At 43.1% G+C, this 14003-nt stretch overlaps 1 protein-coding gene across 3 annotated transcripts in view; it reads right to left on the reverse strand.

The window, feature by feature from the left end:
* The window catches only part of LOC139408952 (mesoderm induction early response 1, family member 3 a), a 43004-nt gene extending 29511 nt beyond the window's left edge, over positions 1-13493 (reverse strand). The window contains exons 1-3 of one of the 3 annotated variants that reach the window (XM_071153474.1): positions 13399-13493; positions 4769-4793; positions 176-321 (exon numbers count right to left, since the gene is read on the reverse strand). In XM_071153474.1, the coding sequence (XP_071009575.1) occupies positions 176-321; positions 4769-4793; positions 13399-13407 (180 nt within the window). In that variant the 5' untranslated portion in view covers positions 13408-13493. The remainder of the gene's footprint in view (positions 1-175; positions 322-4768; positions 4794-13398) is intronic. The other 2 variants (XM_071153477.1, XM_071153476.1) reach the window with 2 other exon arrangements.
* Between the last annotated feature and the right edge of the window lie 510 nt (positions 13494-14003).

Here is a 14003-nt window from a genome sequence, read left to right on the forward strand (position 1 = left end):
AAAAATCTGGTCCAACAAATATTGAACGATCCCTTAATTACAAAAAGAGCTCAAGTGTTCAATGAATGACATGTAAACCAATATGGGTGCATGCATGTGATGCATTGTTTTAGATTTCTAGCCTGTCTAATTTTGCATCTTGTAACAATGACATCTGTGGAACATCAAATTGTACCTTCTCCAAATCTGCTATTTCAGCGCTGACGCTTGTCCCTTCCTCCTGCATCTCCTCGTCCTCCAAAGTTTGCTCATCGTCATAGTCATGGACCAACATCTCTGCTGTCGGATCAAAGTCATGATCTTCTGAAGACAGAGAGCCAACTGGATAATAACAACACAGTAACATTAGACTTTGCTAGTTAATACGGTGAATGAGGTAAAGTACCAGTCAAAAGTTTGGACAGATCTACTCATTAAAGGGTTTCTTTATTTTTACCATCTTCTACATCACAGAATAGTGAAGAAATTAAAACACACACATATGGAATCATGTAGTAACCAAAAAAAGTGTTAAATCAATATATTTTATATTCTTCAAAAGTAGCCATCCTGTGCCTTGAAGCAAGCTTTGCACACTCTTGGCATTCTCTCAACCAGCTTCATGAAGACTGCTTTTCCAACATACGCTGAGCTCTTGTTGGTTGCTTTTCCTTCACTCTGCGGTCCAAGTCATCCCAAACCATCTCAATTGGGTGAGAGTGGAAGCCAGGTCATCTGATGAAGCACTCCACTACTCTCCTTCTTGGTCAAATAGCCCTTACACAGCCTGGAGGTATGTTTTGGGTCATTGGCCTGTTGAAAAACAAAATGATAGTGCCACTGAGCCCAAACCAGGTGGGATGGCAAAATCGCTGCAAAATGCTGTGGTAGCCATGCTGTTTTAAGTGTGCCTTGAATTCTAAAATATCACTGACAGCGGCACCAGCAAAGCACCATCACACCTCCTCCATGCTTTACGGTGGGAACCACACATGCAGAGATCATCCGTTCACCTACTCTGCATCTCACAAAGACATGGCAGTCAGAACCCCCCAAAAAATCTCAAATTTGGATTCGTCACACCAAATGGACAGATATCCACCGGTCTAATGTCCATTGCGCGTGTTTCTTGGCCCAAGCAAGTCTTCTTATTGACATGCTTTAGTAGTGGTTTCAATGCAGCAATTTGACCATGAAGGCCTGATTCACACATTCCTCTGAACAGTTGATGTTGAGATGTGTCTGTTACTTGAAGTCTGAAGCATTTATTTGGGCTGCAAGCTGAGGAGCAGTTAACGCTAATGAACTTAGCCTCTGCAGCAGAGGTAACTCGGTCTTTCAATTCAAAGTGTATTGGTCACATGCGCCGAATACAACAGATGTAGACCTTACAGAGAAATGCTTACTTACAGGCTCTAACCAATAGTGCAAAAAAAGCTATTAGGTGAACAACAGGTAAGTAAAGAAATAAAAACAACAGTAAAAAGACAGTGAAAAACAGTAGCGAGGCTATAAAAGTAGCAAGGTTACATACTACCTCAATCAGCCTGACTAACCAGTTGATATGGTTAAAGTAACTATGCATATATGATGAACAGAGAGTAGCAGTAGCGTGAAGAGGGGTTGACGGGTGGTGGGACACAATGTAGATAGCCTGGGTAGCTAATGTGCGGGAGCACTGGTTGGTCAGGCCAATTGAGGTAGTATGTACATGAATGTATAGTTAAAGTGACTATGCATATGACAGAGTAGCAGCAGCGTAAAAGAGGGGTTGGGGGGCACAATGAAAATAGTCCGGGTAGCCATTTGATGACCTGTTCAGGAATCTTAATGGCTTAGGGGAAAAACTGTTAAGCCTTTTTGTCCTAGACTTGGCGCTCCGGTACCGCTTGCCATGCGGCGGTAGAGAGAACATTCTATGACTGGGGTGGCTGGGATCTTTGACAATTTTTAGGGCCTTCCTCTGACACCGCCTGGTGTAGAGGTCCTGGATGGCAGGCAGCTTAGCACCAGTGATGTACTGGGCCGTACGCACTCCCCTCTGTAGTGTCTTGCGGTCGGAGGCCGAGAAATTGCCGTACCAGGCAGTGACGCAACAAGTCAGGATGCTCTCGATGTTGCAGCTGTAGAACCTCGAGGATCTGAGGACCATTGCCAAATCTTTTTATATAGTTTCCTGAGGGGGAATAGGCTTTGTCGTGCCCTCTTCACGACGGTCTTGGTGTGTTTGGACTATTCTAGTTTGGTCGGTGATGTGGACACTAAGGAACTTGAAGCTCTCAACCTGCTCCACTACAGCCTCGATGAGAATGGGGGTGTGCGCGGTCCTCCTTTTCCTGTAGTCCACAATCTCCTTAGTCCTGGTCAAGTTGAGGGATAGGTTGTTATTCTGGCACCACCAGGCCAGGTCTCTGACCTCCTCCCTATAGGCTGTCTCGTCGTTGTCGGTGATCAGACACTGTTGTGTCGTCTGAAAACTTAAATGGTGTTGGAGTCATGCCTGGAAATGCAGTCGTGGGTGAACAGGGAGTACAGGAGGGGACTGAGCACGCACCCCTGGGATGCTCCGGTGTTGAGGATCAGCGTGGCAGATGTATCGCTACCTACCCTCACCACCTGGGGGTGGCCCGTCAGGAAGTCTAGGATCCAGTTGCAGAGGGAGGGTCCTTAGCGATGAGCTTTGAGGATACTATGGTGTTGAACGCTGAGCTGTAGTCAACGAATAGCATTCTCACATAAGTGTTCCTTTTGTCCAGGTGGGAAAGGGCAGTGTGGAGTGCAATAGAGATTGCATCATCTGTGGATTTGTTTGGGCAGTATGCAAATTGGAGTGGGTCTAGTGTTTCTGGGATAATGGTGTTGATGTGAGCCATTACCAGCCTTTCAAAGCACTTCATGGCTACGGACGTGAGTGCTACAGGTCTGTAGCCATTTAGGCAGGTTGCCTTTGTGTTCTTGGGCACAGGGACTATGGTGGTCTGCTTGAAACATGTTGGTATTACAGACTCAATAAGGGACATGTTGAAAATGTCAGTGAAGACACCTGCCAGTTGGTCAGCAGATGCCCAGAGCACACGTCCTGGTAATTTGTCTGGCCCCGCAGCCTTGTGAATGTTATTTTTAAGTGTTACTCACGTCGACAACGGAGAGGGTTATCATAGTCGTCCGGAACAGCTGATGCCCTCATGCATGCCTCAGTGTTGCTTGCCTCGAAGCGAGCATAGAAGTGGGGGGCTCGCGTCACTGGGCGGCTTGCGGCTGTGCTTCCCTTTGTAGTCTGTAATAGTTGGCAAGCCCTGCCACTTAATTAAGATGAGCGTCGGACCCGGTGTAGTAGGATTCAATCTTAGCCCTGTATTGACACTTTGCCTGTTTGATGGTTCGATGCAGTGCAAAGCAGGATTTCTTGTAAGCTTCCGGGTTAGAGTCCCGCACCTTGAAAGCGCCAGCTCTGTCCTTTAGGTCAGTGCGAATGTTACCCCAACCAGAAGCCATGGATTACAGGTATGTACGTACAGTCACTGTGGGGACAACATCCTCAACGCATTTATTGATAAAGGAAGTGACTGATTTGGTGTACTCCTCAATGTCATTTGAAGAATCCCGGAACATGTTCCAGTATGTGCTAGCAAAACAGTTCTTTAGCTTAGCATCTGCTTCATCTATAAAAAGAAAAGTGGTCAGATCAAGTCAATGATGCTTCCTGCTTTAATTTTTGCTTGTAAGCAGGAATCAGGAGGAACGAGTGGTGGTCGGATTTACCAAATGGAGGGCGAGGGAGAGCTTAGTACGCATCTCTGTGTGTGGAGTACGGGTAATCAAGAAATTCTTTCCCCCTTTCCCTCCCGCTAGCTGAATATCCATGTCGTCATTCAGCCACGATTACATGAAACATAGGATACTACAGTTTTTGATGTCCCGTTGGTAGGATATTCATGATTGTACCTCGTCTTATTTATTGTCCAATGATTGCACGTTGGCGAGTAATATTGACGGCAACGGCAGCTTTCCCACTCACCTTCTGCGGGTCCTCACAAGACATCCCGCTCTGTGTCCCCTGTACCTGCGTTTCTTCCTCTTGCAAATAACGGGGACGTTGGTCCTGTCGGGTGTTTGGAGAACGTCCTGTGTGTCTTGCTTGTTGAAGAAAAAAAACTGTCTAATCCGAGGTGAATGATCGCTGTCCTAATATCCAGAAGCTCTTTTTTGCTGTAAGATACGGACGGTCCTCATGAGAACCAGTTTCTTCATAGCACTTGATGGTTTTTGCGCCTGCGCTTGAAGAAACTTTCAAAGGTCTTGAAATTTTCTGCATCGACTGACGTTCTTGTCTTAAAGTAATGATAGACTGTCGTTTGTCTTTGCTTATTTGAGCTGTACTTGCCATAATATGGACTTTGTATTTTACAAAATAGGGCTACCTTCACACAACACAACTCATTGGTTCAAACATCCACAAATGAACCTTTAACAAGGCACACCTGTTAATTGAAATGCAGTCCAGGTGACTATCTCATGAAGCTGGTTGAGAGTATGCCAAGAGTGTGCAAAGCTGTCATCAAGGAAAAAGGTGGCAACTTTGAAGAATCTCAAATATAATATAACCCTAACACTTTTTCGGTTACTACATGATTCCATAGTTTTGATGTCATCACTATTATACTACAATGTAGAAAATAGTAAAAATACAGACAAACCCTGGAATGAGTAGGTGTGTCCAAACTTTTGACAGGTACTGCACAACAAATTCATGGTTACACCTGCATTAATACAACAAAAAGTCACTTACCTGGGCTTGTACTTCCAAAGGAAGCCTAAAAAAATAAGAGATAGTAGGGGGTGAGATTTGGAATAACGTTAGGCTACATCTAGTAAACAGGCAAAATCGTCGCAATGACAGTAAGTTATATATGAAACTATAACCCAATTTAGTTAACATAAAAGATAATCCCCCGTCTAGTTTACATCACCATATACAGTCATTGGTATTACCATTACACCATTTGCTGAGCTCTTAAATAGCAAGGTACTGGTAGCAAGTTACTTAGTTGAGTCAATTCAGGCGTTGTTCGCTAAGGGACAGATCAAAATGTACTGGGGGGGGCACAAATAACTGTTTATTAAATACTGATATCAACTTTGTCACTTCAGCATGCTTGTGTGTCAGTCTATCAAGCAGGGCTACAGACTAGAAGGCTGAGGGTTCACCGACTACCGAACTCTTCCTGCCTGTTTCATTACACTATGATCGGCTAGGGGGAAATCAGATTTTCTACATTTTGATGCAATATTTATAATTAAATTAAATATATGCAACACATTTTTCACCAACAGGCTTCTGTGTCAATGCAGAAAGCCAGTATGAGGGTTTGTGTTCAAGCTAGAATGAAAGGCGGCCGGCCGGTGCATGGAAGACAAGATATCTGTAGAGTTCAAAAAGTAATCCATGCTTGAAAGAATACAAAAAATGTGAAAGTGCAAGGTGCTAAATTATTATTTTTTTTTTTAAAGGAACAAAGCATACATGTCAGCCTTATGCATTCACCAGAGCTGTAACAATGCACCGCATAATCAATTAACAAAGCATACCGACTTCAGGCACTTCAATAACATGGTTTGCGTGTTCAACACCGCAATAGTAGACTATGTCAATCTCGACAAACAGAAAAGACATCCCACCTACTAGAGCTAGCCCCATCTTGGTAGACAGATTTGAGTCGCCGCAAATATCTGATTTGCGCCAGTCTGTGGACTAATCCATTGCAGAGGCTGTGGGGATGGTACAGTCCATCACAAAGACATGTGCTACTGAAATGGATAGGATTATATTATGTAAGAACAATGGTGCAACTAGGGTTGCAAAATCCCTGCAACTTCCTATAAATTCCCTGGTTTTCCAGAAATTCCAGTTGGAGGTGTGCTGGAATCATTATAGAATAAAACAGGAAATCCAGAATCCTCCAACCAGGTGCAACACTAATAAAAATGATATTTTATGACCAATGCGATTTCACCCGCGTTGGATAGCAGTCGCTGTCTGCAATTCTGAAATGGCACCTTTTCCTAGACCATGTTGATGTGCAAAACAGCAAAGTTAACCAGCATATTGGTGTTGAGAACAATGTGGCGAAGGCAGCAGCAGAGTGAGAATAGAAAACAGCACTTGCCTTAATTGGCTAAGAAATGCGAGAAAACAAAACCCCAACTTAAGTTTGTAATCAATAGCCTAACTTAAACTATTAATGTATGTATGTATGTATGTATGTATGTATGTATGTATGTATGTATGTACAGTGCCTTGCGAAAGTATTCGGCCCCCTTGAACTTTGCGACCTTTTGCCACATTTCAGGCTTCAAACATAAAGATATAAAACTGTATTTTTTTGTGAAGAATCAACAACAAGTGGGACACAATCATGAACGACATTTATTGGATATTTCAAACTTTAACAAATCAAAAACTGAAAAATTGGGCGTGCAAAATTATTCAGCCCCTTTACTTTCAGTGCAGCAAACTCTCACCAGAAGTTCAGTGAGGATCTCTGAATGATCCAATGTTGACCTAAATGACTAATGATGATAAATACAATCCACCTGTGTGTAATTAAGTCTCCGTATAAATGCACCTGCACTGTGATAGTCTCAGAGGTCCGTTAAAAGCGCAGAGAGCATCATGAAGAACAAGGAACACACCAGGCAGGTCCGAGATACTGTTGTGAAGAATTTTAAAGACGGATTAGGATACAAAAAGATTTCCCATGCTTTAAACATCCCAAGGAGCACCGTGCAAGCGATAATATTGAAATGGAAGGAGTATCAGACCACTGCAAATCTACCAAGAACTGGCCGTCCCTCTAAACTTTCTGCTCATACAAGGAGAAGACTGATCAGAGATGCAGCCAAGAGGCCCATGATCACTCTGGATGAACTGCAGATATCTACAGCTGAGGTGGGAGACTCTGTCCATAGGACAACAATCAGTCGTATATTGCACAAATCTGGCCTTTATATGGAAGAGTGGCAAGAAGAAAGCCATTTCTTAAAGGTATCCATAAAAAGTGTTGTTTAAAGTTTGCCACAAGCCACCTGGGAGACACACCAAACATGTGGAAGAAGGTGCTCTGGTCAGATGAAACCAAAATTGAACTTTTTGGCAACAATGCAAAACGTTATGTTTGGCTTAAAAGCAACACAGCTGAACACACCATCCCCACTGTCAAACATGGTGGTGGCAGCATCATGGTTTGGGCGTGCTTTTCTTCAGCAGGGACAGGGAAGATGGTTAAAATTGATGGGAAGATGGATGGAGCCAAATACAGGACCATTCTGGAAGAAAACCTGATGGAGTCTGCAAAAGACCTGAGACTGGGACGGAGATTTGTCTTCCAACAAGACAATGATCCAAAACATAAAGCAAAATCTACAATGGAATGGTTCAAAAATAAACATATCCAGGTGTTAGAATGGCCAAGTCAAAGTCCAGACCTGAATCCAATCGAGAATCTGTGGAAAGAACTGAAAACTGCTGTTCACAAATGCTCTCCATCCAACCTCACTGAGCTCGAGCTGTTTTGCAAGGAGGAATGGGAAAAAAATGTCAGTCTCTCGATGTGCAAAACTGATAGAGACATACCCCAAGCGACTTACAGCTGTAATCGCAGCAAAAGGTGGCGCTACAAAGTATTAACTTAAGGGGGCTGAATAATTTTGCACGCCCAATTTCAGTTTTTGATTTGTTAAAAAAAGTTTGAAATATCCAATAAATGTCGTTCCACTTCATGATTGTGTCCCACTTGTTGTTGATTCTTCACAAAAAAATACAGTTTTATATCTTTATGTTTGAAGCCTGAAATGTGGCAAAAGGTCGCAAAGTTCAAGGGGGCCGAATACTTTCGCAAGGCACTGTATGTATGCATGTATGTATGTATACACAGACAGTTGTTTCGGAAGATTACATACACCTTAGCCAAATAGATTTAAACTCGGTTTCACAATTCCTGACATTTAATCCTAGTAAAAATTCCCTGTCTTAGGTCAGTTAGGATCACTGCTTTATTTTAAGAATGTGAAATGTCAGAATAATAGTAGGGAGAATGATCTTTCAGCTTGTATTTCTTTCATCACATTCCCAGTGGGTCAGAAGTTTACATACACTCAATTAGTATTTGGTAGCATTGCCTTTTAAATGGTTTAAATTGGGTCAAGCGTGTCGGGTAGCCTTCCACAAGCTTCCAACAAATTGGGTGAATTTTAGCCCATTCCTACTGACAGAGCTGGTGTAACTGAGTCAGGATTATAGGCCTCCTTGCTCACACACGCTTTTTCAGTTCTGCCCACACATTTGCTATGGGATTGAGGTCAGGGCTTTGTGATCTCCAATACCTTGACTTTGTTGTCCTTAAGTAATTTTGCCACAACTTTGGAAGTATGCTTGGGGTCATTGTCCACTTGGAAGACCCATTTGCGAACAAGCGTTAACTTCCTGACTGATGTCTTGAGATGTTGCTTCAATAAATCCACAGAATTTTCCACCCTCGTGACGCCATCTAGTTGTGAAGTGCACCAGTCCCTCCCACAATATGATGCTGCCTCCCCGTGCTTCACGGTTGGGATGGTGCTCTTCAGCTTGCAAGCCTCCCCCTTTTTACTCCAAACATAACGATGGTCATTATGGCCAAACAGTTCTATTTTTGTTTCATCAGACCAGAGGACATTGCCGAAGCAGTGGCTTCTTCCTTGCTGAGCGGCCTTTCAGGTTATGTCGATATAGGACTCATTTACTGTGGATAAAGATACTTCTGTACCCGTTTCCTCCAGCATCTTCACAAGGTCCTTTTCTGTTGTTCTGGGATTGATTTGCACTTTTCGCACCAAAGTTCATTCATCTCTAGGAGACCGAACGCGTTTCTTTCCTGAGCGGGATGACAGATGCGTGGTCCCACAGTGTTATTACTTGCATACTATTGTTTGTACAGATGAATGTGGTACCTTCAAGCGTTTGGAAATTGCTCCCAAGATTAACCAGACTTGTGGAGGTCTACAATTATTTTTGAGGTCTTGGCTAATTTCTTTTGATTTTCACATAATGTCAAGCAAAGAGGCACTAAGTTTGAAGGTAGGCCTTGAAATACATCCACAGGTACACCTCCAATTGACTAAAATTATGTCAATTAGCCTATCAGAAGCTTCTAAAGCCATGACATCATTTTCTGGAATTTTGCAAGCTGTTTAAAGGCACAGTCAACTGAGTGTGTAAAGTTCTGACCATCTGGAATTGTGATACAGTGAGTTAAGTTTAATAATCTTCCTGTAAACAATTATTGGAAATGACTTGTGTCATGCACAATGTAGATGTCCTAATCTACAGAAGACCAACAAGAAATTTGTGGAGTGGTTGAAAAATTTGTTTTAAATGACTCCAACCTAAGTATATGTAAACTTCCAACCCCAACTGTGTGTGTGTGTAATAAAAATAAAGGGAACACTTAAACAACACAATGTAACTCCAAGTCAATCACACTTCTGTGAAATCAAACTGTCCACTTAGGAAGCAACACTGATTGACATTAAATGTCACATGCTGTTGTGCAAATGGAATAGACACCAGGTGGAAATTATAGGCAATTAGCAAGACTCCCCCAATAAAGGAGTGGTACTGCAGGTGGTGAACACAGACCACTTCTCAGTTCCTATGCTTCCTGGCTGATGTTTTGGTCACTTTTGAATGCTTGCGGTGCTTTCACTCTAATGGTAGCATGAGACGGAGTCTACAACCCACACAAGTGGCTTAGGTAGTGCAGCTCATCCAGGATGGCACAACAATGCGAGCTGTGGCAAGAAGGTTTGCTGTGTCTGTCAGCATAGTGTCCAGAGCATGGAGGCGCTACCAGGAGACAGGCCAGTACATCAGGAGACGTGGAGGAGGCCAACAACCCAGCAGCAGGACCGCAACCTCCGCCTTTGTGCAAGGAGGAGCACTGCCAGAGCCTGCAAAATGACCTCCAGCAGGCCACAAATGTGCATGTCTGCTCAAACGGTCAGAAACAGACTCCATGAGGGTGGTATGAGGGCCCGACGTCCACAGGTGGGGGTTGTGCTTACAGCCCAACACCGTGCAGGACGTTTGGCATTTGCCAGAGAACACCAAGATTGGCAAATTCGCCACTGGCGCCCTGTACTCTTCACAGATGAAAGCAGGTTCACACTGAGCACGTGACAGTCTGGAGACGCCGTGGAGAACGTTCTGCTGCCTGCCACATCCTCCAGCATGACCGGTTTGGTGGTGGGTCAGTCATGGTGTGGCATTTCTTTGGGGAGCCGCACAGCCCTCCATGTGCTCGCCAGAGGTAGCCTGACTGTCATTAGGTACCGAGATGAGATCCTCAGACCCCTTCTGAGACCATATGCTGGTGCGGTTGGCCCTGGGTTCCTCCTAATGCAAGACCTCATGTGGCTGGAGCGTGTCAGCAGTTCCTGCAAGAGGAAGGCATTGATGCTATGGACTGGCTCGCCCGTTCCCCAGACCTGAATCCAATTGAGCACATCATGTCTCGCTCCATCCACCACAGACTGTCCAGGAGTTGGCGGATGCTTTAGTCCAGGTCTGGGAGGAGATCCCTCAGGAGACCATCCGCCACCTCATCAGGAGCATGCCCAGGCGTTGTAGGGAGGTCATACAGGCACGTGGAGGCCACACACACACTACTGAGACTAATTTTGACTTGTTTTAAGGACATTACATCAAAGTTGGATCAGCCTGTAGTGTGGTTTTCCACTTTAATTTTGAGTGTCACTCCAAATCCAGACCTTCATGGGTTGATACATTTTATTTCCATGTGAATTTGAATTTGTTGTCAGCACATTCAACTATGTAAAGAAAAGTATTTAATAAGAATATTTCATTCATTCACATCTAGGATGTGTTATATGTTTTACCTTTATTGAACTAGGCAAGTCAGTTAAGAACAAATTCTTATTTACAAACCCAGACAAGACCCAGACCCTATTGGACTCCGAATCACAGCCAGATGCGATTCAGCCTGGATTCGAACCAGGGACTGTAGTGTCACCTCTTGCACTGAGATGCAGTGCCTTAGACCGCTGTGCCACTCGGGAGCCCACAACCAGTGACAATGTCGTTACCTTTTAATACTTTGGATGGAAACCTGTTTAATGTCAAGTCACTGAGGATGCTGAAATTTATATTTCCTATGAATGTGAGCAGGCCTTCAAGAGACTTTTGAAGAAGCCTAATCAGATTAAAACATTGTGACTGGTTGTGTTGATGCCACATACAGGGTAAATATAAAATGTACTTTTTGGTCCACCAGCCAATGTGGCAGATAAATTTTTAAATCTACCACCCACTCAGATTTTTTACCAGACAAAATATTTTTTTCACCAACAAAACACAAAATATGAGCATGCTTTGTAATGTTCCTAAAACAAATGTATTACTAGTAAGAAGTAATGTAGTAAATTGTTAACATTGATTGTTAACACAAGTCATGTTAGTGCCTGTGAGATTGAGACGCATCGTCTTCTCTTCTCTAGCAGTTGAAACGCAAACATAGAAAAACAACCTAGTGTGTGAACAAAACAATGTAAATTGACAAACAATGACAATGTCTCACTTCAGTAGACTTTTGTTTCAAGGAAATTAGACCAATTTTTAAGCCTGTGTGCAGCACTTCTAAAAATGTATCTATCACTCAGCACTTCACATGCGCAGTCCCCAGCCAGGCATACTTTCTATTCACAAATCCGAGTTACCTGCTCACACTGTGGAGCACTGACCACCCGCCAAAGTGGCTGGTGAAATACACATTTTACCCGCCAATGCCAAAATCTATCCGCATTTGGCAAGTGTTAAATTTTAGGCCCTGGCCACATAAAAGGTAATACTTATTAAAAGTAAAATATTTAGGTTATATTGAAGTGTAGGTTCTAGGTGTGTGAAGAACAGCCTCTCGGAGAGGATGCAGAGTGTACTACTAAGCTTTCCTGAATAACTGGGCCTGCCGGGAGCATATGTGGCCACATTATGATAGGATGATATGGGAGAATGATGATCTGCAACAGAGAGTATACAGTATCAGAAGCAAAAATATAGCCAGACTGGCCTGCTACTCTTTCTAGACCTTATAAACTGTCAAGAGTAGACCCACAACTGAGCCAAATCGATTGAAACATTCAAATCACAGGGCTTTTGTGCAGTTACTCAAATTACATTTTCACTGCAACCTTGAGTAAAATGTTGTACTCGCTTGAAAAAACAATGCAATTTTTCGTTGCATTGTTGTAGGCTAGTCTAGGTAGGATAATTGCATTGCCCCTAAAGATCAATAGGGGAGCTGTTTGAGCTGTGTGTCATGTCTTCACTGATCTTTCATGCTCAATGATGCACCTGGCCTTTCCGCTGCCTAGCAGCTATTCCTATTTTTTTGTTGTGGATTTCTATTACAATTGATGCAGCTTTGAATGTTTTTATTGTGTGTGGTATGATCGCGAGTTAGCCTATTGCGGATCTGGACAAATTACCCCCCTACCACTATTGTCACTGAACGGTGGACAGAGTGCAGGATCGACCGTCAGACCATAGTGACCTGTGATATAGCGAAAGTTAACCGTGCATAAGGGATGTACCAAAACACCTTCAAAAATGTGATAAGGAAATGTGACTAGCATGGAAGAAATTATAAAGTAAAACCTTCGAATACCGAATGTAAACCGTGAGGGGGGCACTACCCTCCCCTGTGCCTAATAAATAAATAAAAATAACAACCCTCTCCAGAGCAAAAAATAATAATAGATTGCCCCCCGCCCCCCCAGTAAATTGCATGAAATCTTAATCTATGTGCCTTCAGCAGTAACCACAATCTTGTAGCTAGTTAGCTCGTGTTATGCTCCCAGAAACGATAGCTTGTGTGCTAAGGAAAACTATGGCCCAACGCTGATCTCGAGAGCTAACGCGTTAACGTTAAAGCCACTTAATGTAACGAAATGCAATGCCACTGAGCAGTTACCGAAAAAACGTTTGAATAATCTCAGTTGATATTGTAGAAAAATCGAATTTCACTAGATTTATCGGTACGAAACATTCTAGCTGTCCAGGTAACGTAGCTAGCTTGCAAGGTATGCCCGATACGAACCCCTGCCATGGACTTAACGTTAGCGAACGGTTAGCTAGCTAGGCTACAACCACAGATAGGAGGGTTAGTTATAAATACATTTGCTGTAACCGAGGACGCCGCTGTGTTTGATTTTTTTTTAATGCTAAATGACAATACTGAAAATCGGCAATTCAGATTAAAACCTTAAAGACCACTGTCGATAGTGACACCGTTGACTTAACACAATCTATCTGAAAAATACATCTTTCAAATAGCTAAGATGCTTCTGCCCGGTTTTCTTACTCACCTCCGCCATATTTGTACATTTAATTCACAACGAAGATTGTCCTTTATGTTGACAAGATATTCAAGTGACCACTCTAACAATGGTAATACATGTCCTCAAAGATGGAAGGCAGGCGAGATCAGGTGGGAGTCGACCATTCTAGCCAATGAGAGGATAGATACGCGTGTGAACAACAGGCCATTGAGATAAATAGAGGGCTCATCTTTCCATCTCCTTTTTAAAGTAGTCCATTTTTATTTTTCATTGGCTGATTGCTCCCAACTCATAGGAATCCCCACCCAGTTTACTATTTTAAAATGGTGGAAGCCCTCATTGACAATGTCCATGCTAACATAGGTTACATCCATAATGAGTCCTCTATCAATCTCTATGACAACAGGCGCAACTCATTTTTGGTTATGGGACAAGATGTTTGTTTTTTGGCACAGCTGTACAAGTGGATAGTTCAGATGGTAGCGTTAGGGCAATTGATAACGGTGATAAAAACCAGTGATGATCAGCTAATTACACATGTTATAAATATGAGGAACAGGAGTAAGAGAAATCATAATTAGGGTGATGGGAGGGATGAATACCGCGAGTAGACCTGTAAAGTGCAGGACCAC

The sequence above is a fragment of the Oncorhynchus clarkii genome, chromosome 5 (assembly GCF_045791955.1).
Source record: "Oncorhynchus clarkii lewisi isolate Uvic-CL-2024 chromosome 5, UVic_Ocla_1.0, whole genome shotgun sequence".
Classification (NCBI taxonomy): Eukaryota; Metazoa; Chordata; class Actinopteri; order Salmoniformes; family Salmonidae; genus Oncorhynchus; species Oncorhynchus clarkii.